Below are 21,511 nucleotides of genomic sequence, written 5' to 3'. Positions count from 1 at the left end.
TAGCCACAGCATCTGGTCAGTGGAGGACTAAGTGCTGGTCAGGAAGCAGAGAGCCATTTTTGCACCCTCACTCTGTAGAGATATCTTCTGGGTTGGGCACTTCGAAGGGCTTTGAGGTGTACTTGTCCTTTGAGAGTTCAGCCAGGAAGGAGAAGCTGGTCATCTTCTTCCCATCTTTCCGCCCCAGCATGGCCTCCTCCTTCTTCCTCTGCCGCCAAAGAGAACAGACGGGAAAGTCAAAACCTTCTGTCCTGATGGCAGCAAGCAAAACAGAGCACAGGAGCTCTGGACGTTGCCTTGAATCCTAGTCTTGCTCCTGGAGATGAAACTGAGTGACTGGGGCCGCCAGGCTTTTTCAGCTTAGTTAGAAAAACTCCCTCCCTCCCTCCTTCTTTCTGTCTCTCCTTCCTTCCCTCTCCTTCCTTCTTCTCCCACTTACCTTCTTTCCTTACTTCTTCCCACTCTACTCCTTCCTTCCTTCCTTCCTCTTCTCCTTCCTCTTTTTCTCTCCTTCCTTCCTTCTTCTCCCTTCCACCTATCTTCCTTCCTTACTTCTTCCCCTTCCACACTCCCTCCCTCCTTCCTTCCTTCCTTCCTTCTATGGTGGGCCATCCTTATGACTTGCTTAATTACACCACTGGACTCTATTACTTTCACTTGATGACTACTGTGGTGAATTGCTGGTCTCTGACGCAAGGTCCCCTTCCTCAGCCAGATGCTGATCTTCAATTGTTTAAAAGTTCAGCTGCCCTGATCCCCACCAGCTGGGGGGGGGGGAGTCTGCACCTTTGCAACCTGCTTCTCCAAGCTGTGGCCCTGCGATACATTTCCTTGGCAACAAGGAACTAACAGGAGGTGATCTGGATTGCTCTTCTGTTTACCTGAATTTCCAGTTCTCGGGCCTTTTTCTCCATCAGAGCTTTCATTTCAGCATTCTGACACACTATGTTAACAGCCTCTTGCCTGATCAGTTGATTGGACAGCACTGGGTGGAAGGAGACATCGAGCAAGCACTTCTGGAGATCAGAAGCAGCCAGAAGAGAAAGGAAAAAGCAGAAAACAAAAAGCAGAAATGATTGAGGGCACGAAACTGGCAATCCAGAAATTAGGCTGCAAATGAAATGGTCGCAGCCCATGAAAGTTGTGGCTGTGCCTCAAAATTGCTCATTTCTATATTACAAGTTGGAAGGAAGAAGAACAGAAAGTTTGCCACCATGCTAGGCGGGCCAGATTTTGTACACTGTCTGTAATGGTTGCCTATTCCAACATACTCAGGTCCACAAGCAGGTTCTGAATGAAGACTGCTTTATTGAAAGAATAGTATGCAAATACAGAGAAAGCTGAGAATGAGCCAAAGCGCGCCAAATACAAACTAAAAACCCTCGCTCCAAACCCGATCCCGCCCCTCGCCCCGCCATAGCAACCACCCCCTCCCAGGTGTTGAGGAGCGTTAGACATCGGCCTGGGAAAGTAACCTTGAACACATGTCATAACCCAAACACACATTCCAGAACAACAGCAAAGGGATTACAGCCCGGCACGGCTGAAATACCCCTCCCAGCAAATGACAGACACGGATCAGGAAACTGACATGCGAAACGTTACGATGTGCCCAGAACATTGGAACGATGAACATGACAGTCCATTTTTGTTCTGCTGCATATTAATTGTAGCTTCTTATTTCATTGTTTGGGATAACTTTTTAATCCACCCAGGGAAGATAAGTGATTGGGCAGGGAAGAGTAGGTGGATAGGTAGATGGTGGATAGATAATAAGGGGGCAGAAACCTTATTTCAAGGATAAAAAACAAAACAAAACAGGGCTTCAATGCAGCTATCCATTCAAGATTTTTAAAAGCTAAAATAAAGAGGGAATAAATGCATTTGCCAGTTTTTAGGCTGTGCCCCAAGCCTCTTGGTGGCAAGGACTCTTCAGACATGGCATCCAGTTTTCAAATTACTGATCCATCTCCAGGAATTACAGTCCAAAGGAAAAGGCTCACAGAGCTGGCTGAAGGATGGGGTGGTGGTGGCAGCTTTAGTTATCTTTCTAAAACACGTTCAGAGTTTACCTTCCCGGGCAGGACAGTCCCAACACATGGAATGATAATGATGGGAGAATCTTCCGGCACGAGGAATTGGAAGGAAGTGGGCCCAACAGGGGCAATTTCTCCTTCACCGATCCTTGGCATGGCATGAGTAAAGTGGCTGATCCTTTCATGGGGGTTGATAATAAAGAGCGTAGCGGCCGACACGTCATCCAGAGCCGTGGCAGGAAACTGGACGAAGGAGTGAGAAAGCACAAGGGGCGGGTGGACGCCAACAGCCTTGCACAACAGCTTGAACTCCCTGAAATGAGGAAGATGCCTGAAATGTCTCAGGGTCACCCCCAAACTCTTTTGTCTGATTTTATAAGAAGCTGCAGGAACAAATCTGGCAGCGTGTCACCTCCTTCTGCAAATAAAGACGAAATTCCCACTGCTTTGTGGCATCTGCGTGGCACTGGGTTCTAGTTAGACTGAAACAAGAGGTCTGCATGCTGCTTTTAAGGCAGACAACAACAACAACAACTCATACAGAGGCTAGGAAACTTTAATCCCAGCGTGATAATCCGGTAATAAAGTTGCCTAAAGAACAGCAAATCTCCTAAATGTTGGGTGGATTCATACAAAACATGTTAACAAGTCAAAGAATTATCCAGCAAGTGCATTTGCATGCTAAATTTGGTTAGTTTTTAATCTTAGTTTATTTGGCTCTAGTGTGTAGGCAAATCTAGCCTCTTGGTTTGGATTATGGGTCACCCTCTTCTAAAAACCTAGAAAATAGGTCACTTCACGGATGCGAGCCCAGCTTTATGTCTAGTCCAGTCCTGTTAATGTAGTGCTTTAATGGTAAAGTTGGACTACAGCTCCCAAAACTCCCAGCCAAACATGGCTAATGGCAACGGGAGGTGTAGTTGAACTACCTAGAATGTCCTTGGTTAGCTAAAACTGTCAAGTGTGATTCCAGCGCTCTTTTATAGGCCTGGAATGCTTGGGTCCCTCTAGCTGGCAAATGCTTTTCATAATCCTGTTTCGTTTTAGACATGATGGCTTGAATAAGACAGCATCACTTTTATAAATGATGATAGTAATTAGCACTTGTTTGGCCTGGTCTCAGTTTGTTTCCCCATGCTTTTAACATTGTTTTTATCTTCTTGTGATTAGTGGCTTGAATGGGTTGTGAAAAAACAAACCAGGGATTAACCACAAACAAAACACAGGTCCTTATTTGGACATTATTCTAAAGTTTAGGGTTTAAACCATAGCTGTAATCACCAAGCCAGCAACAAATTATGCTTTCTGACTGGGACTCAGCATCCTAAAACACACTGTGGTTTATGCACTGACTCCCATTTCAACATCCTGGCAAGCCAACGAAATCAAACCACTTTATCAAGTTTTAGTTTTAGGGTTTTGATTGACGTGTTTTATAGTGAACCATTTTATTGCTGAACAGTGTAATTAACTGTTTACTCTTATTTGCATCACGCTCTGAGCTTTTGGGGAAGGAAGGGCAGTATAGCAATAAAATAGATAAATGATAGTAACTTAACACGAGACCTGAATTCACTGAAAAACTGAAATCTGTTGGTAGGAAGGTTAGTGTCTTCAAATGCTCTGAGCCCCGCTTAACAAAATGTAAGAGCTGGGTTTGCATCAGGTTCAAACACATAATCATAGAATGGAAGGGCTGGAAATGATCCTAGAGGTCATCTAGCCCAACCCCCAGCCCAGTGCAGAAGATAAATATAGAGTCCTCAGTTCTAGCTAGGGCTAGATGACCTCAAGTTTACTCCACTCTAATTCAATGATTCCCCAAAATCATTTTGCCTAAGTACATCATGGAATTGGCAACTGGAACCCCATCCCTTCCCCAGGCTTCAAATTCCACACCTACCTGTTGATCTCCGTCTTGCAAACAAGTTCAAAGCTGTATTGCTTGGCCCTCTTGGCCTTGAAGATGACATCCAGGGTCAAGCTTTCCAGAGGCAGGAGTGTTCCGAACCCGTCATTGGGCTGAACTTCTATAAACTTACCAAATTAGGAGAAAAAAGACAAATAAAAAGTATTAGAAAACAGACAAGTTTTTAAAAAAAAAATACCACACACCACAGCTGGTAGAAAAAAGGCGTGTCATATCATTTATAAGGTATTGGCTCAATTATAGAAGTTCTACCTTATCAAAAAGAGTTCTCTGAACTTGGTGCAAAACTCTCTCTTGTCCTAACCAAAATTCTTACATCTGGTGAGATTACAAAACCAAAAAAAAAAAAAAAAGTCTTGAATGTTGTATTGACTATGGATGTCTGCTGCCTTCATTCTAAATAAATCAAGTTTCTAGCCCTCATGGCCATAAAAATATATGCTTTAAAGCTTCTTTCTATGAGGAGTAAAAACACCAGAAATTATCATGGATCACACTAGGCGGCACCGTATAGATATTTACCCAGCTTGCACAGGGTACGAAGATTGAAGAAATTCCAATTTCCTGATGCAGGTTTCTTTCTGAGCATGACATACCAGAAGTGTTGATCATAAACAGCTGAGCACACTTCTCAGCTGGGTCGCAAACTTCCAGGGAATGCCATCTTGGACAAGCAGCAGATCTTTACCTTAGGGAGCTCGACGAAACCAAACTCCTGGGGAAGAATGGCTTTGTTGGTGAGGGTGACTGTTGTCCGAACAGCTTCGTAGATGGAGCAGTATCCAAAATCCACTTCTGTTGGGCTGATCTCTATATCTGAGGTGGTAATGATGGCGTGCATGGTGAATTCAACTGGCTTGCTCTAAAAACCAGAAAATGAGCCAGAGTGGTGAAATGATCAGAATATTAAATTTGAACAGGGGCAAAGCCACGTATTAAAAAGGAAAACAGTATCTACCATTTCTGCATCAGCCTTGGCAGCTAGAGCTCTCCACCTTGGGAACTGCATCTTAATGGGGTTCCAAATAATTTTGTTACAGATTTCTCCTCTGCAATACACTCAGCTGTCTGAACAGTCCCTTGATGTTTTTATTCTGCACAATTCTTATACAGAACATCCAAACTAGTAACTCTTTGACTCATTTGTGGCTCGAGAAAAAGTCATCTTCCCACCCATCTGCCGTATTCTAGAGTCTGCCTATAGTGATGCCTAAGATAAACAATACATACATATATAGTGTGTGCATCTGTGTATAGCTATTTCATATTAAGAAGTCCTTAACTCCTTATCCTGAGTAGATTTTATGCCAAACCTGGCAGGAGTGGGTTCTAGTTTTGGAGCTGTCCTTGGTCCTGCGAAGAAAAAAAAAACCTCCATTCTAACTAATTCCCAAATTGGAGGTAGGATTTATTCCAGCATTCCTGGCTCACACAGGCTACAGGTAGTCCTCGCTTAACAACCATTCATTTAGTGACTGTTCAAAGTCATGACGGTGCTGAAAAAAATGACCTACAACCAGTCCTCGCACTTATGATGGTCGCAGCATCTCTGCGGTCACATAACTGCAATTCAAGCGCTTGACAACTGTTGCCTATCTACAATGGTCACAGTGTCCCATGGTCATACAACTGCCATTTGCAACCTTCCCAGCTTGCTTCTGACAAGCAAAGTCAATGGGGAAGCCAGCAGGAGGTCACAAGTTGCAGTCACATGATGTCTTGCTTAACAATCGTGGGTGATTCGCTTAATGTCCACAACGGGACTGCTGGAACTGCCATCACTAAGTGGGGCGGTCATGTGATGTTTCACTTAATGACCACTTTGCTTCACGGTAGAGTTGCCAGTCCCAGTTAGGGTTGTTAAGTGAGGACTACCTGTACATTTTTAGGGGTGATAGGGCAGAAGATTAATTCATCGCCAGGACCCCAGGGCAGGGCAGGGAGAGTACGTATGCACTGTTTTGCTTTCTCTCATTTGCCTGCTTTCCCTGATCTTGCCCAGGTCTCAGCAGAATCCCATCTCGCCCAGAATAAGACACCACCTTGTTCAGGCTTACAGAGCGAAAAGCCAAGATTGGCCTGGCTGACCTGATCAGAAACTATGATCATCATTGGGGCTTCCAGAACGCGGGTCCTCTCATCAAAGTACTTCTTTGCATCTTTCGAAAGAGAGAGTCTAAAACAAGAGAATGGGGAGGCCAGGCTGAAGGAAGATACTCAAGGGCTCTGTTCTTGAGAAAACCTTCAGGGCACAGCATGAATGACCCTGAGTCAGCTTCATAAAAGACCTTTAAGGATATTCCTACAGTGTTGCCCAGTTGCTTACGTGTTCCTCAGAAAAATCCAGATTTATTTTTTTATTTTTTATTTTTTAAATCCTGCCTTTATTATTTTTATAAATAACTCAAGGTGGCGAACATACCTAATACTCCTTCTTCTTCCTGTTTTCCTCCTATTTAAATTTATTCAGGTATCTAATTAAGTGCTGGAATTTAGGGAGAAAATATCGCTGTATCTTATCGAATACTGCAATTATGAGCTTTTGCTTGAGACTGCTTTTTTCCTCTTCCCTTCTGATCCCTGTTTCTTTTATGCTGCATCTTTTAGATGAGCTGAAGGCAAGGACTGTTTTTGTATGAAATTTTAATACACTTGTCTGGGAGCCAACCTTTTGCTAAGATAAGGGTATCAATGATTTAAGCAAATATATTACTGTCTTCATAGTAAATAAGTTAATCAACCATATTACCAGTTTTGAGCTGCTGGGGGAGTAAGTTTTTAAAGAGCAAACAAAAAGGTTTGACAAATATTTAATTACACTCATACCTTCAGCTAAACGAATCAATAATCTACTGGACTTTTTTGGTTTTTGAGAACTTGCAGAAAATCTATCTCAAGATCCTAGAAAATTCTTGATACTTTCATCTCATAAAAGATAGAATTTTTGCAGAATCTTTGCAAGCAACGTCATAAAACATACACCCTTCCCTTTGGTTCTAATGATGTGTGGTTGGAATGTACCAGTTTTAAAGCAAGGCTGGATCCCACACTGTGATTTGGCTTGGCAAATTGTATGAGCCCATCAATCAATCAATCGCGTTTATTACAGCCCAAAGGCCAGACGCAATAAAACTATACATAATAACAATCTTATATTAATACATCTATGTATGTAAAAACAAAAGCAATCAATATACTATGATCCAAAATTTGTTTAAAATAAAAATACTAAAAGAATTAAAATAAAATACTATGTTAAAAATTTCAAATCTAAGTGATGGTGCGACGTATTGTGCAGATGGTAGCACAAAACTGGAAGGCTATTTTCGGGTCCTTGTCTGAAAGAAGTAGCATTAGATAGAAGTCACTCTCCCCACCTGGAAATTTCTTCAGTAATGGATATATAAGGCTCTGTCTAGAGTCCTTATATAGGGAACAATAGAATAGCATATGGCTTAGGGTATTTTTATTTTAAACAAATTTTGGATCATAGTATATTGATTGCTTTTGTTTTTACATACATAGATGTATTAATGTAAGATTGTTATTATGTATAGTTTTATTGTGTCTGGCCTTAGGGCTGTAATAAACGTGACTGATTGATATGAGCCCATCCAAAGTGGTCTGCATACCATTGCTCCCCACTTGCTGAATTACGGGAACCAGCAATACTGGTTCATTCAACATCCACAGCAAAGCGTGGCCTAATGCAAGCCAGGAATGGAGCCATCAAGTCTACAACCGGCAAAATAATTCTGTATTATATATTTTCATCTAACCACTTCCCATCCCAACAACTATGATATACTGTAAGGGTGGACATTTCTTTCTTTCTTTTCTTTTTTTTTTGTAGCACAGATTATTAGCCTGATTTAGCAGCAAAGCAGATTTTTAAGCATCGGTTCTGCATGGGGATTTCAAAGAAATGCTTTCACGTGGATCTCGCCTGCTGCTTTTCCCTGCCTGTAATGCCAGGAAATCCTTCTGTTAGGTTCTGTCAGCTTGCGATATTAAATAGGAGCCAATGACAAGCTGAAGTTGTATTTACCAGTTTTTTAAGACCGATATATTGCTCTTCTTCCAGGAAAATACTGTTGGCTATAAATAGAATTTAAACTTGCACAGTAATCAGTATGTTAGCTTCCTAGGTCCCAGCTGTAGTTAGGATCAAAGACAAGGCACCCATCTGGGGCAATCTGTTCCTTTTGACATTGATTTGAATTAATTACCAGCATTTCTGAGTCACCATTGGTGGGGGGGCAGCACCACACAGATCAGGCAGTGCCGGGCCTCCCAGTGTCTTGGCATCTCTGCTCATCCCTCAGCTATTCTCACCCAAGTGGACCGAAAAGGAAGCAAAAAGGGCTTCGCTCACTTAGCCGAATATGGAAAATACTTCACAATCCTAATTTTTTTTTTAAAAGTGGGGGGGAGCCTAAGGTTAGGTGCTATTTATTTGTTTGACTGACAACCCAACTTTCATTCAGGAGCTCCAGGCCATGTGTATAGTGCTCCCTCCTCCCATTTCCACACAACCACCCTGTGAAGTAGGGTGGGCTGAGGTCGAGTGGCCCCGAGTCTCCCAGTGAGCTTCCAAGTGGGAGGGTGGACTTGAGCCTGCCTCTCCCCGGTTCCTCCAAACTTCCTGTGTAGATGGGATTCGCAATGTAGGCCCCTCTCTTCTGATTACGCTGTACCACACTATCCCACCTTTATCCAGGAGCATCATGGTCGATCTTCCCTATTTTGTTTCCACAACAACCCTGCAAGGTGGGTTAGACTCTAAAAGCATCATTGGCACTAGAGATCTACGGTCTCGTCCCAAAGCTGCTCAGAGCAGTGGGGCCCGCCCAGAAATATCCCTTTGGCCTTCCAGCGGTGTGGCAACTCTAGCCTCCCAAATCGCCGAAGGAAGAGGTTGGGTTTTAAATGCAGTTCCTCCTGAAACAGAATGATGGCGTTTGCCATCAGGAGACAAAAGGAGCCGGCGTGTTCCTTGCGTTCCTTACCTTGGCAGAAATTTCAGCTGCACGCTGAAGGAAGACTGGGCTTGGATGTAGCCTGTTTTGGGGAGAAGTTCCACGTAGCCGGCCAGTTCCTTACAAATTTCAAACTTCAGGCGCAAGGCGGTGGTCGCTCTGCAGAGAGAAGGACAGGGAGGGGAGAGCGCCCAATACTGGGCAGTTTCAACCAGGAACTGCAGCTCCTTTCTCCTGCTCTCGCCTAAACAGGCAGCCACAGGCAAAAGGAACTGCAAAGCAGCCAGAAGCTGAACCACAAATTGGCCCCAGTGTCTTGGCCTTGGAGGTGAGACAAATTGAACCAGCATGTGTATAAAACAGATGGGGTTTGCTTGGCAACAATATGCAGACAGCTTGCTACTGCCTTTTTCCACAGTGCTCTTTTCAAACTCCCGCTGTGTGATTTCCTGGTGGTCTCCCATCCACATGGCAACTAGTTCTGACCCCGCATCGCTTTTCAAGATCTGCTACACTCAGCGAGGCGCTGCCACTGAAACCACTTTCAAATACACAAGGGCAATATTCTTTCTCTCCTTCCTCCTGATTTGTAAGAACCAGCAACTGCCTCAATAAAACAACATTCACCAGCAGATAATGTTGCTATTGACTCCCAGCAAGAAATCTACACTACTGCTTGTTAAAACTATAAGTCCACCATCTGACCTCTGCTATGACTCCGGTGGTGTGTGAAACTGAGCAGTTTTAAAACTGAATGAAAGAGAAATGTATGGATATGAGAATTAAACGTTTTAAAAATATCAGAGGGATGCAAGAAAAACTTGATCCTTTAATTGGACAGGCCCCTTTTTCTCTTTGGGCCACACACTTCTCGCCCTTACTCCGGCACAGACAATCCTGACCTATGGCGCAAGACCCAAATGCTTTTGTTTATTTGGTGCTTCGCATGAGATGAATCCAGGGGAACCAACAGAAAAAAATTACCCTGTACTTATACTGCTATCTTTGGTCCCAGGGGTGGGCAGGAAGATAGAAAGACCCCAGTAAAATCTCTCCCATAACTCAGCTGTTCGTCACATCTGTAAGATGGATTTTTGAGATAACATCTTGATTCACTTCCAACTGTGAAAAATCTTGGCAGCGTTTAATGTCTGGTAAGGCGCTGGGAAAATGTATGCTTTCTGAGAGATATTGTTAAAAAAAAAACAAAGGAAACAAAGGAAAAGAGAATAATATAGCATAATTTTTTTTAAAAAAATCCAATCCTAGTTGGTTGCATTTAAAATAGAATGTCAAAATAGCGAGGATGAAAAGGAAATTAAAAATAGCAGGGCTCAGAACATCTTGCTAGCTGAAGCTGCAGATTGAAAGATGAAAGAAAGGTAGGAATTGGTGTGGGCCAGCAAAGGAGGCAAAAAAAAAAAAAAAGCAAAAATTCAGCACGCCGGCTTCATTCCTGTTTGTTTGTAAGCAGCCTAAAGCTGCACTCCCGTTCTTTGTGCTGGAAATACACTGAAGACCGCTCACCTGCTTTGAACCACGATGCAGTCCTGATAAAGCCGATCATACATGCAGATTTTCAGATCAATAGTGGGATTGCACACCGACACCGGCACGGCCATTGATACAGCGATGACGCCAATCTGCAACTAAAAGTGAACCCATGCAAAACTCAGTGCCAGAGAGGCCAACTTTGGTATGTTTTTTCAAAAAATGCCACCTCAAATTCATACCCACCATCGTTCCTACAAATGAACAATCCTATGTTATGACCTGTGGTTACAACAATAAACTTATAGGTAGTCCTCCACTTTTGACCACAATTGGGACTGGAACTTCTGTTGCTAAGTGAGGCGGTTCTTAAATGAGTCACACCCATTTTACGACCTTTTAGCTGCAGTTGTTAAGTGAATCACCACGGTCATTAAGCAAATCTGGCTTCCCCTGTTGACTTTGCTTGTCAGAAGCTGGCTGGGAAGGTTACAAATGGTGATTACGTGACCCCAGAATGCTGCAAGCATCGTAAGTGCAAGCCGGTTGCCAAGTGCCTGAATTTTGATCATGTGACTGCAGGGACACTGTAACGGTTGTTAAGTGTGAGGACTGGTTGTACGTCACTTTTTTCCAGCGCCATCATAACTTTGAACGGTCGCTAAACGAATGGTCGTAAGTCAAGAACTACCTGTATTTACTAACAAACACTTCTTTATTTTTCTTTCATAGCTTGGCTATGGATGAGTAAGATAATCTCTAAGCTCCCAATGCTAATACTACTCTTGTTTTAAGCTATTTTTCTTAGCTTAACAAAATTTCATATTTGTTTATGCTATTTTCCTTAGCGTAACCCTATAGTGGAAATTAATGAGAGTTCAGATCTTCATTCATACAGTGGGGGTGTTGGCAGAGTGCTAGAAAGCATTTGGCCCAGGAGAGATCAGGAAAGTCACACACCAGGCATTTCTATAAAAAATAATTTTATTTACAGAAAACAAACATATTTAAAGGCTGTTGCTGAGAGGAGAGATTTCTCTCAGCTGCATACTCTCTGCAAGCCTACACAGAAGGGAAACTGAAACTAAAACAAGTTCAGGCAAGTTCCTCCCTTAGGCAATGCAACCATTAACACGTGAAAAGGGGACAATTAAATTCAACCTCTTCACCCAGCCAAAATGATTAGTTACCATAGTAACCTTAATCTGTAGTAGAAAACATATTAACGGGGTACAACAACAGGAAGCAGGCTCCATCTAGCTGGAGGTTCTAACGCTTGGGTATCAACTTTCTCTGATCTGCCGGATGTATTGGGAGAACAATGCCCAGAATTTCTTGCCAGCAAAGCAAGGGCTTCCGGGACTTGTCCTGGTGGGCACCTGGTTGGGCAAGCCTGCCAAAGACATGATAAACCTCTAGTCTGACACAAATATCCACTTGCTTGACGCCAGTTGCTAGAAAGAGGACCAAGAAAGAGTGATAGGAAGTTCCTTCACCATCCAGGAAAAGCATCCCAGAAAGGAGAAAATTTACCCAGTTTGTTAACAGGGTAAATCTCGTTTCTCACAGCTTAGGTGGAAAGGACTTTTGTAGTACCAGGACTGGGAAAGTGCCAAGAAGCAAGTTGAGCAAAGCAAAGGGTACTGTCCACATTCACACAGCACACAACACCATGATGCCACTTGCCGTTTGGTTCTGAACGGGGGGGGGGAGACAAACCAATCCCACCACTCACCGGTTTGCAATCTGGGTTGTCAAAGGTAATCTTGAAATCGGCCTGCACGGTCCCAGGAACTCTTGGAGTGAAAATGAACTGAAGTTTGACAGAACTGAAGGGCCCAATATCCCCCTCTGTTACCTGAAGGGCAAGCCAAAGGAAGCGTCATCAAAGAGGTTTTCTGGAACATGAGCGCCTCTGTTTATAGGGCACTTTCAGTAAGGTCTCTTTTTTCAGATGCTTTAAAAGAAGCCAAGGATTTTTACAATGGTTTTATGCTACCATTTTCTTATTGTGAAGCCAGGGGTGGAAAAAGAGACTGGGGCTCCCCTATCAAGCTCTACTCTGTGACCGCCCACTTGGGAATCATACTACCTGTATCCACCCCTGAGTGCCACCTTTGTGGGGAGGTTGCTCAAGGCAGATCAAACAAGTTCTCTGTCACATTGTCACCTTGCCCAATTTTAGTTCGTAGGCCTCCTCCTCTGGGGAGTCCGCTGGAGGGCTGAGATCTGGAAAACCCTCTGGGCTCTCTCCAGTGACATCTGTCGCAGATGCTGCCTGAGGCTCTAGAAAAGGCAGACGGGTGAGGATCAGAGACATTATCTTGGCCACGGGGCTCTGCCAATCGTAAAACACCATTCGCCAGAAGGCATTGGGCATCTTTTGGGTGGCGCAAGGCACTCTTGCAAACTGAATGCCCACAGCCCACTTTGCCTTGCACAGCCCAGTGGTCTATACACTCATTTATTTTAATAGATGTATAGGGGCTGCCCAACTCAAACAGTGTGACATTGGGTGGCCTGCAGCACAAACTAACAATAATTACTGTATTTTATATAATAATTATCTTTTTTCAAGTCAACTGGGGGATGGGGGGGTAGGAAACAAGTGGGGGAGATACTCTTCTCTCCCAGCACCCTGTCCCTAACAGTGGCTCGGTCAGATGCACCAAACCAGTCTAAGAATCTGTCCTTCTCAGTCATGATCTGTCCAGGGTCCTGCAAGCTGGGCCTGTGACTCTCCATGGTTTGGGAAATTCAGTTGCACCCGCCTTAACCAACTGCAGGCCGACAGCCAAAGAACTTAGGCCCAGCTTCTATCAAATGGCTCAATGGCGCTATTAAAATATGGAGGTCTGGATGATCTGCACTGCATATTTACACCCCTTCTTCATCCCAGGAGTCCAATCAGCCCCAGAGGACCCTCTTTTCTATTTTTATAACCCTATAAGGTAGGTTGGGCTGAGATAAAGGGCTGGTTTCACTCATTAACTAACCAGTATTTGCTAAATAACTCACAATGGTTGGGGTTATGCCCAACTTCCTGTTAGAACCAAACCAACCACATTTGGGTTTAGCGTGATGCAAGAATGCAGATGGATCTAAAGTCACCTGATGAACTTCAAGGCTGAAAGTGGAATTGAACCTGCATCTCCCCCAGTCTAACACATAAGTCCCCAGTTCTGCTTTCAGGAAAGATGGTGGGGTTCAGATGAAATAACAGCTTTCTCCCTGATGACCAATGACTGGCTTCGGTACAAAATTCAAACTACAGGCTGGTCTTCAAGCAAAGCATACTCATGAAGTTGTGTGTAGCCACCCTCTGAAGGGAGCACCAGTAACACAGACTGAGCAGAAATCTAGTATGTCCAAAGTCAATTGCTTCATTTTCTCTCCCTCCCCCTCCCATGCTTCCTGGAACACGAAAATGCTGAGAGGGGAAGAGAAAAATAATTCTTATCTCAGCGTCATTCTGTTCGCAAAAATTACCAGTTATAAAAATAAACTTGTCACGTGGCGCTTTCTCTCTTTTGAAAGGTGGGTGTTTGGATAGCAAGGACTGAGAACAATATTCAGCTGAATGTTGTAATAAAAATCCCAAGAGACTGGGGATGTTTTGTTTTGGAGGTAAGCTGCCGGTGAACAACCGTAGCTGGTTTTTAACATCTTTGTCTAGGGCCTTTGAGTTTACAGAAAAACCATATGGACTGAGCAAGAGAAAGTTTGGTGATGGCATTATGGTGTACTTTAGAGTTAAAGAATGGGTTTAAAATTGTCCAAGACTGCTTTTGGCATCACTGAAGCACCCTGGACTTGTATTTCTGCATGGAAAGTAGAATAGGGACATATTCCTGCACCCAAACATGACTGCCAGGATTCTTTGAAAAAAATCAAAACCAGGAGAAAACTCAAACTATATCTCTAGCGTAGAGACAAGGCATAGTCTAGAACAACCTCCCCCAACCTGGTGTTCTCCAGATGTTTCGGGGGTTTGATTCCCAGGATTCCCATCAAGTATCTTTCCCACACAAGACCAGGGGAGCAGAAAGGATTTTTAAACAGAGCTGTCACACTGGCTGAGTTCACACATCAAACCAAGCCGGGATTTATTTAAACTGTGAGGTGTTGAACAAGGAATAATGGCCTTCTTCATGCAACAAGCATGCCTCAAACCACAACGGCTGAGCTCATGTTATGCTAAGTTAAAAACAAACAAATCACAGGATGGCTTGGGAGCCAGTGAGGCGCAGTAGCGGTTAAGGCAGTGTTCCTCAGCTTTGGCAACTTGATGATGTGTGGATTTCAACTCCCAAAATTCTGGGAGTTGAGGTCCACACATCTGACTCAACAAGTCAGTTAAGTCAGTGAGTTAAGGTGTTGAATTGGCACTGGGGAGATGCAGGCTGTAATCTGCCTTCAGCCAGGAAAGCCCATGGGGTGGCTTTGGACCAATGCCTCTCTTTCAGCCCAGCCTACCCACAGAATTCTGGTCGTGGGGAAAAATAGGAGGGAAACTCTGTCAGGGGGTCTTCTCTGCCCCATCTTGCATCTTCCTTTTCAGGACTGTGAATTTTTTTCAGAAAGCCCTACCCCCATGCTCATTCCCAAGACCAGGTCCACATTCCTTCACAGGCATTGTGAGAACCTCTCATCCCCAATGGTCTCTGCAGACTGAACTGGAATCCTAATGGTATCGGTTCACTTGTAAGCTACTTCTTGGAACCTGGAGTCACTGGACAGCCAGAACACAGGCCAGCTTAGCATACAGCCCTTTAACTGTGGTTTACAAACCCCACTGCTGGGTTCAGGTCTCCCACAAAGTCTGACTGGGGTTCACTTGGGCTATGCTCTGATGCCAACATGTGAATCCAGCCTTTCTGGCTTGCCAAAGCCAGCTGATGGCTTTGCTTGATGCTCCTCACCCCTGGGCTGTGCGTACGTGCCTTCAGGTTAGTCTTGACTCCTTGACAGTCTTGACTCATGGCAACGGCCTGCTTGGCAAGGTTTCAGAAGTGGTTTGCCCTTGCCTCCTTCCCAGGGCTGAGTGCGTGTGACTGGCTCAAGGTCATCCAGCCAGCTTTGTGCCCAAGGCAGGACTAAATGCACGGTCCCCCGCTTTCTAGCCTGATGCCTTAACCACGATGCCAGACAGGGCCTCCCAGCGGAGAATGAAGGAAAGTAGCCCCCATACCATTAACGCTGGTGATCATAGTGACATCACTGCACAGTTTCTCCGGCAGGGTGGCGTCTTGGATGTTTTCTTCTGAGCGGGACAGAGACACGGCATCCTTCTCAAAGGCAACAGGTCCCATGCTGTAGTTACTCCTTTTTTCTTTGCTGAGTAATTCACTCACAGCAGTGCAGACCTAATTAGAAGATGGGAAGGAAGGGTGCTTTGTTTAAAAGAGCCCAAGTCCAATTATTTTTCCAGATGGACTCACCAGGTTTGAGACTGGGTCACGCTTCCCGTTGCGAAGACAGAAGATGGTTCTTTGAGAACCACAACCCTTTGCATCCCAAAATGGACATTTTAAGGGAGCCAAAAAAATATATATATCAGAATATCTCCTTAGCTTGGCGACATTTGCCAAGGGGTTGGGAAGTGGCACCAGGCAAAGAAGTAGATGGAGAAAAAAACAGAGTTCTGTTCATAAGCTGTACCAAGCCAAGACTTATTATTTATGGTTTACTAATAAGGCACAGGGCCTTAGATTTGCACAACATCCTAAGCCAAAGCCAACAAACCACATCATGGCTGGGTGTGCTGCATAAACCAGGCAAAAGGCTGCACATGCTGAAGGAGAGGAAAAGTAAACGTAAAGATTAGGATTGCATGCTCACTCCAAGCTTGGGAAGGGGGCACCTTCTCCTACTGCCTGGATTCTGAAATCCTACAAAGTAGCAAATCCTTTGTTTCTTCCTATCCCAGAACTGCAGATAGCCAGACAAAATGCTGATGGCCCCCAGGAGTGTTGCTAGAAGAATTGCCCCTCCGAGCCCAGTGAGAGGCAGACAGGAATCCCAAATGCATCCCTCCTGGTCTGAAAATGAACGGGAGCCCTCAAGGAGCCACATGAAACTTTAAGTCATTTTCCCAAAAAGGTTCAGTGTAAGAGAAATGGTTGGGCCAGACCATCTCCACCCACACACTTCAAAACCTTGCGCTTCGCATCTCTCAAAAACCTTGCTCCAGACAGTTGGAGGGCTATTGTTTCACTGGCGGAAATGCGTCTGCTGAGCCCAAAGCCCAGGAAAAAGACCCATTCAAAAATCTGTTTCACACTGGTCCTAGACTATTTCCGTTCTCGTTGTGAGCCTCAGGGCAGGGACGATCTGTTTAAGGAACTGGGAACAGCACCTTTCTGGCTAAAATATGAAATGGCTTTGTTTCTTGAGTTGGAGGAAAGCTGCGAGTCCTAACTCTTTAGGAAGAGCTCCCAAGCAGGCAAAAAGGACCTTCAGATGGGTCCTTTCCTGGGGGAGAGAGAGGGAGAGGGACTATTACTGGCTATTTTTAGCTTGACTGATGAATGGAAGATGCTAATGCAGAATTACTGTCCTCTCGGTGGAAGGCAGGGCCGCCTCCTCGGCACACGGAGCCTCGGTGCCACCCAACCTTTGGACCTGGAACCGCGTCCCCAGGGCCCCGACATTTGTCAGGGTGATGGTCCGTGAAATGGTCTCCCCGACCACGTGCATGCCAAAATCAATGAGTCCTTTATCTAGAGCCAGCTGAAAAAGAGAGAGAGAGAGAGAGAGAGGAGGGGACAGGGAAATAATTTAATTCTGTGCTACATGGGCAATCATATTGGTTCAGTGAAGGAGACCACGTTTACTGCCCCTTCAAAAGGCAAGGCTAGTTTGAACTCTATGCCAGGTCAGGAACACTGGTGAGGTCCCACAGTGGATGTCTGAACCACGCTGCAAGGAAGACAGGATCAGCTCCAGTTTTGGTTCTAGCTCCCATTCCAACTTCATTCTGACCCCCCAAGGCCAAGCAAGGCCCTTTTTTGGGTGTGTCCCTGCCCTTGCTTAATGCTTTTCATTATTCTACTCTTCAGACCCGTTTGCTGTCCTGCCACATCAGACACGCGGTGGCAGAGAAGCCACGGATCCAGCACGCAATTTGGTTCCTGCCCGTTGGAGGCCAAGTTAGTTGATGATGTGGAGTTTAAGCGAAGCCCTAAGAATTCACTGCAGCTTATTTGATGGGGGGAGGAGAGCCAGTAAGAACAAACACTTCCAATTAAAAAAAAAAAAAAGGGCAAACCACAGAATAGTCCCATCGACTTAGCAGTCTGTAAATGCCACAACTCAAAATCTTTGCAGCTTGACAAATACTGAAGTAACGTACTTCCTGATGGTGGAAAGTAATGTCCGTATGTGTGCGCATGAGAGAGAGAGAGAGAGAGACACGCAACATGGCGAAATGGTTAAGGTCTGGCCTTGGAGCTGACAGATCTAGAGACAAGTCTGTCCTCAGCCATGGAAACTTCCTCTGCCAGTCATGCTGCCTCAGCCCAGTCCACCTCACAAGGTTGTTGTTGTGGGGAGAAACTGGAGGAGAGAGGGGTATGGCCCTCAGTTGGAGCCCCTGGAGGAAAGGTAGGATAGAAATCTAACAAAGAAATAAAATTACACGGGATAGATTATAGAAAAAAGAGTAATGTACCGTTAGAGAGAGAGGTTAAAATATATTGTACTTCTAACTGCTGTGAAGAATATTGGAAGCCATTTCCTTATATCTTTTTTTCCTTTCTTTTCTATTTTTCCTTAACTTTTTTCGTTTTCTTGCACTTTCTGCTTTTTCCTTGATTTCTTTCTTTTCCTCCCCACCCCCTACTTTATATTAGTTTGTGTTAGTTTTTGTTTTCTGGTTTAAGAGCTTTAATAAAAAATTATATATACAAAGAAATAAAATAACACTGACAGCGGGAGAAAAGGTCTCTGTCCCTGTTTTCTATATTCATTTATTCTTTTGCACGCCTTCACTTTTAAATATATTAAGAAGACATTTCCTTCCATGTGTGACAAAGGACTTAAACATCTGTGGGTTTATTTAACATGGCGCTTGCCATCTAAACCAAATAATGTATCTGTATGCTTGCTAGAGTGCCATTTCATGGCTGCTTCATCCAAAGATCTGAAGAGTAAGTGATTTGTGGATTTATTGCAAGAGAAAAAAAGTATGTACTTTATTTCTTTAAAGCATGGCTTGACCACCATCCATTTGAATTCTCCAAGGCATCTCCCCACTTCTACTCTTTTCCTGCTAGTGTTTGTCTTTCCCCTTCTCTATACTAAAGGAGCTGTATTTTCCTCTCCAATTCTAAGCCAAAATCTGGACCTACCAGACACTTCTTGGTTGAACATTTCAAGGGAATGGAAAAGGAACCAATCTGGGATAAAAAGGTGACTTCTCCTTCAAGATCTTCATTTATCTGAAAGAAAACAAGCAGATACCTTTAACAGCCAATTAAACATCTCAAGAAATTCATTTAATGAATAGAACATAACATTTCTCTTCCTCTGTATTGTAAAGCTAAAATGATTGATTCCCTCCTCCACCCTTTTCTATAACAGGAATAGGGGCACCATTTCACCCAGAGGTATTTCCCTTGTTTCCCACCAGACCTCTGTCCTACCTGATTTAAAAGTATATATATTAATTTTATTTTGAAAATTGAATAGGAAGCTGGCATGCTACAAAGCAAAGTCCCAGCTTCAGCCTGATCAACAATAAAAGAGGAGATCAAACATTTGAAAAATCAGCAGTAAATTAAAAAAAACCTATTAGAAATACTAAAAATCAAAAGTGTACATTAGAAGGCAATGGCCGTAGATTTAACAATTTGAAGAAAAAGGGTAAGGATACCCTTGAGTTGAGCTTGACTCTTGTAGAAGTAGCCATTACATTTTCTTGGCAACAGGACCAAAGTTTGGCAACAGGACCAACAGAACAAAACCTTTGTTTTCTCCCAGGATGGGTTTTTTTTTAAAATTTCCTAGTCTAGACTACGGCCCTGGGATTCCCTGATGGTCTCCCATCCATACAACTGACCCTGTGCAGATTCCAAGCCCAGACAAGGTGCTGCTCCCAACTGAGATAATTGGCAGAAATATAAAGGGGAGAAATGCTTTTTCAAATTTAAAATAGTTCAGATTGGTATTGTATGCCACCATGAAGATCTAGGGTACAGGCCCTGGAGAGCCCCCAGAATTATTATCAAATTTGTCCTAGTCCTAGAGAAATAATGAAATACTTGGCCAGAAAGCAATCACTGGTAGCACACCAGCCAAAGAATATCTTGGGATCCCTGCCACGGTTTCAAATAGAAATGCTGGGGAACAACCCGCCGCAGCCCTTTCCATTTAGAGGCTGAACTTCACTTGAAACAATTTTTAAAAATTGGATTGCATGGGATGGAAAAGGCCTTTCTTGGCCTGAAAGACTGCAGCCAGAGAAAATAAACAATACTGGGCCAAAATGATTAAACTGCCTCTTAGGTTCCTGTATTTCTTCTCCCATCTCCTCTTTCCACAAGGAAGCATTTTCAAAAATCTTGACTTCAAGGCCAGCAGAGTTACACAGCAGAGCAATGGAATTTCATGGTTTCATCACCCTGTCAACCAAGCATGACTCAGCCTTTAATCTCCTCGGCTATTGTGAAATTTACAAACTGTCGCCATTTAATCAGGCTGACTGCACATTCCTCCTACCATAGGTTTAAAGGTCACCCCAACTTCACAAGACATTCCTGCAGACATTGGGCCAGGGGGATCAAAGCTGCGAGGGAAAGGAAAGAGAGAATTGGATCACGGCCATATTTCTAATAAAAGCAGCAAAAACATTTCTAACCCTAAGACATACTGTATATTTATTAGTTGCTAGTTGGACATTCATGGAGTAGAAGTCCAATTTTCCTTCAGGTCAGAAAGACACCACTCATTCAGTGTTTCTCAACGTCTACAGTGAACAGTGCAGCGACAGCAAAGCGTTCCTTCTGTAGCCTGCTTGCACAATATAAACATTTTAAATATGTATTTTTATTTTATTTTTTAATTTTCATTAAATGTTTTAAAAATCATCCAATTGGCCAATGATCGTACAGGCTGGGTGGTAGGTAGCAGTCAGCCTAAATTATCACTCACCTATTTTCATGGCCCAAGAAGAAAACAAGGCAGAGCAGGAGCCTATTATTCAGTGGTCTGGTGGAATGTGGGAAGCCAGAAAATGGGTACATTCAGTAACCCAGTGAAGCATGTTATCTGAACAAAACCACTCTGGAGAAATGAACTGTAGGCCCCAAAGCGGGAGAACAGGTGATGAGGAAACTTCACCATTACTCTCCACACTATGAAGGATGAATGGATTTCACAATCATTCCCCAGTACATGTTCTTCTGCTGCTTACTCTGCCAAGGCAATTGCTCATTTCAACACATATTTCTAAGAATTCTTAACTTCAAAAAAAAAGTTTAAATGTTGGCATGCTTACAGCCCCCTTATTATTTTACAGAGAACCTTCCTCCTCCCTGTGGTGCTTCCAGAATTGCCCAGGTAGCCATACGATCCATAAAGCCGGGTCAAACTATTAACATACATTGACTTACAGCACAGTGAAAAAATCTTTCAGATGTTCGCTGACGCCAACCAACTTGCAGTAGTTGATACTATAGAAGGCGTTAATCAAGGTCACCTTCTTTTTATAGGTTTTTCCAATATCAAAGTCCTGGAAATAATTTTTTTTTAAAGATGCTATTAGCTCTGTTTTTTAAAAAGTGCAGTACAGGGGTGTCACAGAAAGCGTGATGATTTGATCGGCGCAACACAACTGCTAAACTAGAGAGCATCCAAGTAGATAGAATGTACTATTTCTTTGGGTCAGAAGTGAGGCTGCAATGTTTCTGAGTGGCTTTTCAAAAGTTCCTCCAATTAACTGGGTAACAGGCTCTTTAACTTTTAAAAAAGTGGATAACTAGAAATTAAAAGCAGCATTCCCTTCTTTTCATTCCTGCTCCCAAATGGTACGCCAAAATGCAAAAGATCACCACTGTATTTTAATCTGTTATCAG

General features: G+C 43.7%; 1 protein-coding gene across 1 annotated transcript in view; it reads right to left on the bottom strand.

Moving 5' to 3' along the window:
* The window catches only part of CFAP74 (cilia and flagella associated protein 74), a 45,634-nt gene that overhangs the window by 11,299 nt on the left and 12,824 nt on the right, over positions 1-21,511 (bottom strand). The window contains exons 11-25 of the mRNA XM_063317680.1: positions 21,050-21,168; positions 20,157-20,223; positions 18,788-18,877; positions 16,992-17,168; positions 15,628-15,802; positions 12,607-12,722; positions 12,172-12,294; positions 10,473-10,594; positions 8,976-9,104; positions 6,055-6,142; positions 4,655-4,828; positions 3,940-4,073; positions 2,073-2,349; positions 882-1,016; positions 72-208 (exon numbers count right to left, since the gene is read on the bottom strand). Coding sequence (XP_063173750.1) covers positions 72-208; positions 882-1,016; positions 2,073-2,349; positions 3,940-4,073; positions 4,655-4,828; positions 6,055-6,142; positions 8,976-9,104; positions 10,473-10,594; positions 12,172-12,294; positions 12,607-12,722; positions 15,628-15,802; positions 16,992-17,168; positions 18,788-18,877; positions 20,157-20,223; positions 21,050-21,168 — 2,063 coding nt within the window. The remainder of the gene's footprint in view (positions 1-71; positions 209-881; positions 1,017-2,072; positions 2,350-3,939; positions 4,074-4,654; positions 4,829-6,054; positions 6,143-8,975; positions 9,105-10,472; positions 10,595-12,171; positions 12,295-12,606; positions 12,723-15,627; positions 15,803-16,991; positions 17,169-18,787; positions 18,878-20,156; positions 20,224-21,049; positions 21,169-21,511) is intronic.

Source organism: Candoia aspera, chromosome 18 (genome assembly GCF_035149785.1).
Source record: "Candoia aspera isolate rCanAsp1 chromosome 18, rCanAsp1.hap2, whole genome shotgun sequence".
NCBI lineage: Eukaryota > Metazoa > Chordata > Lepidosauria > Squamata > Boidae > Candoia > Candoia aspera.
Note: the sequence above shows the minus strand (reverse complement) of the source record. Positions and strands in the feature narration are given on the sequence as shown.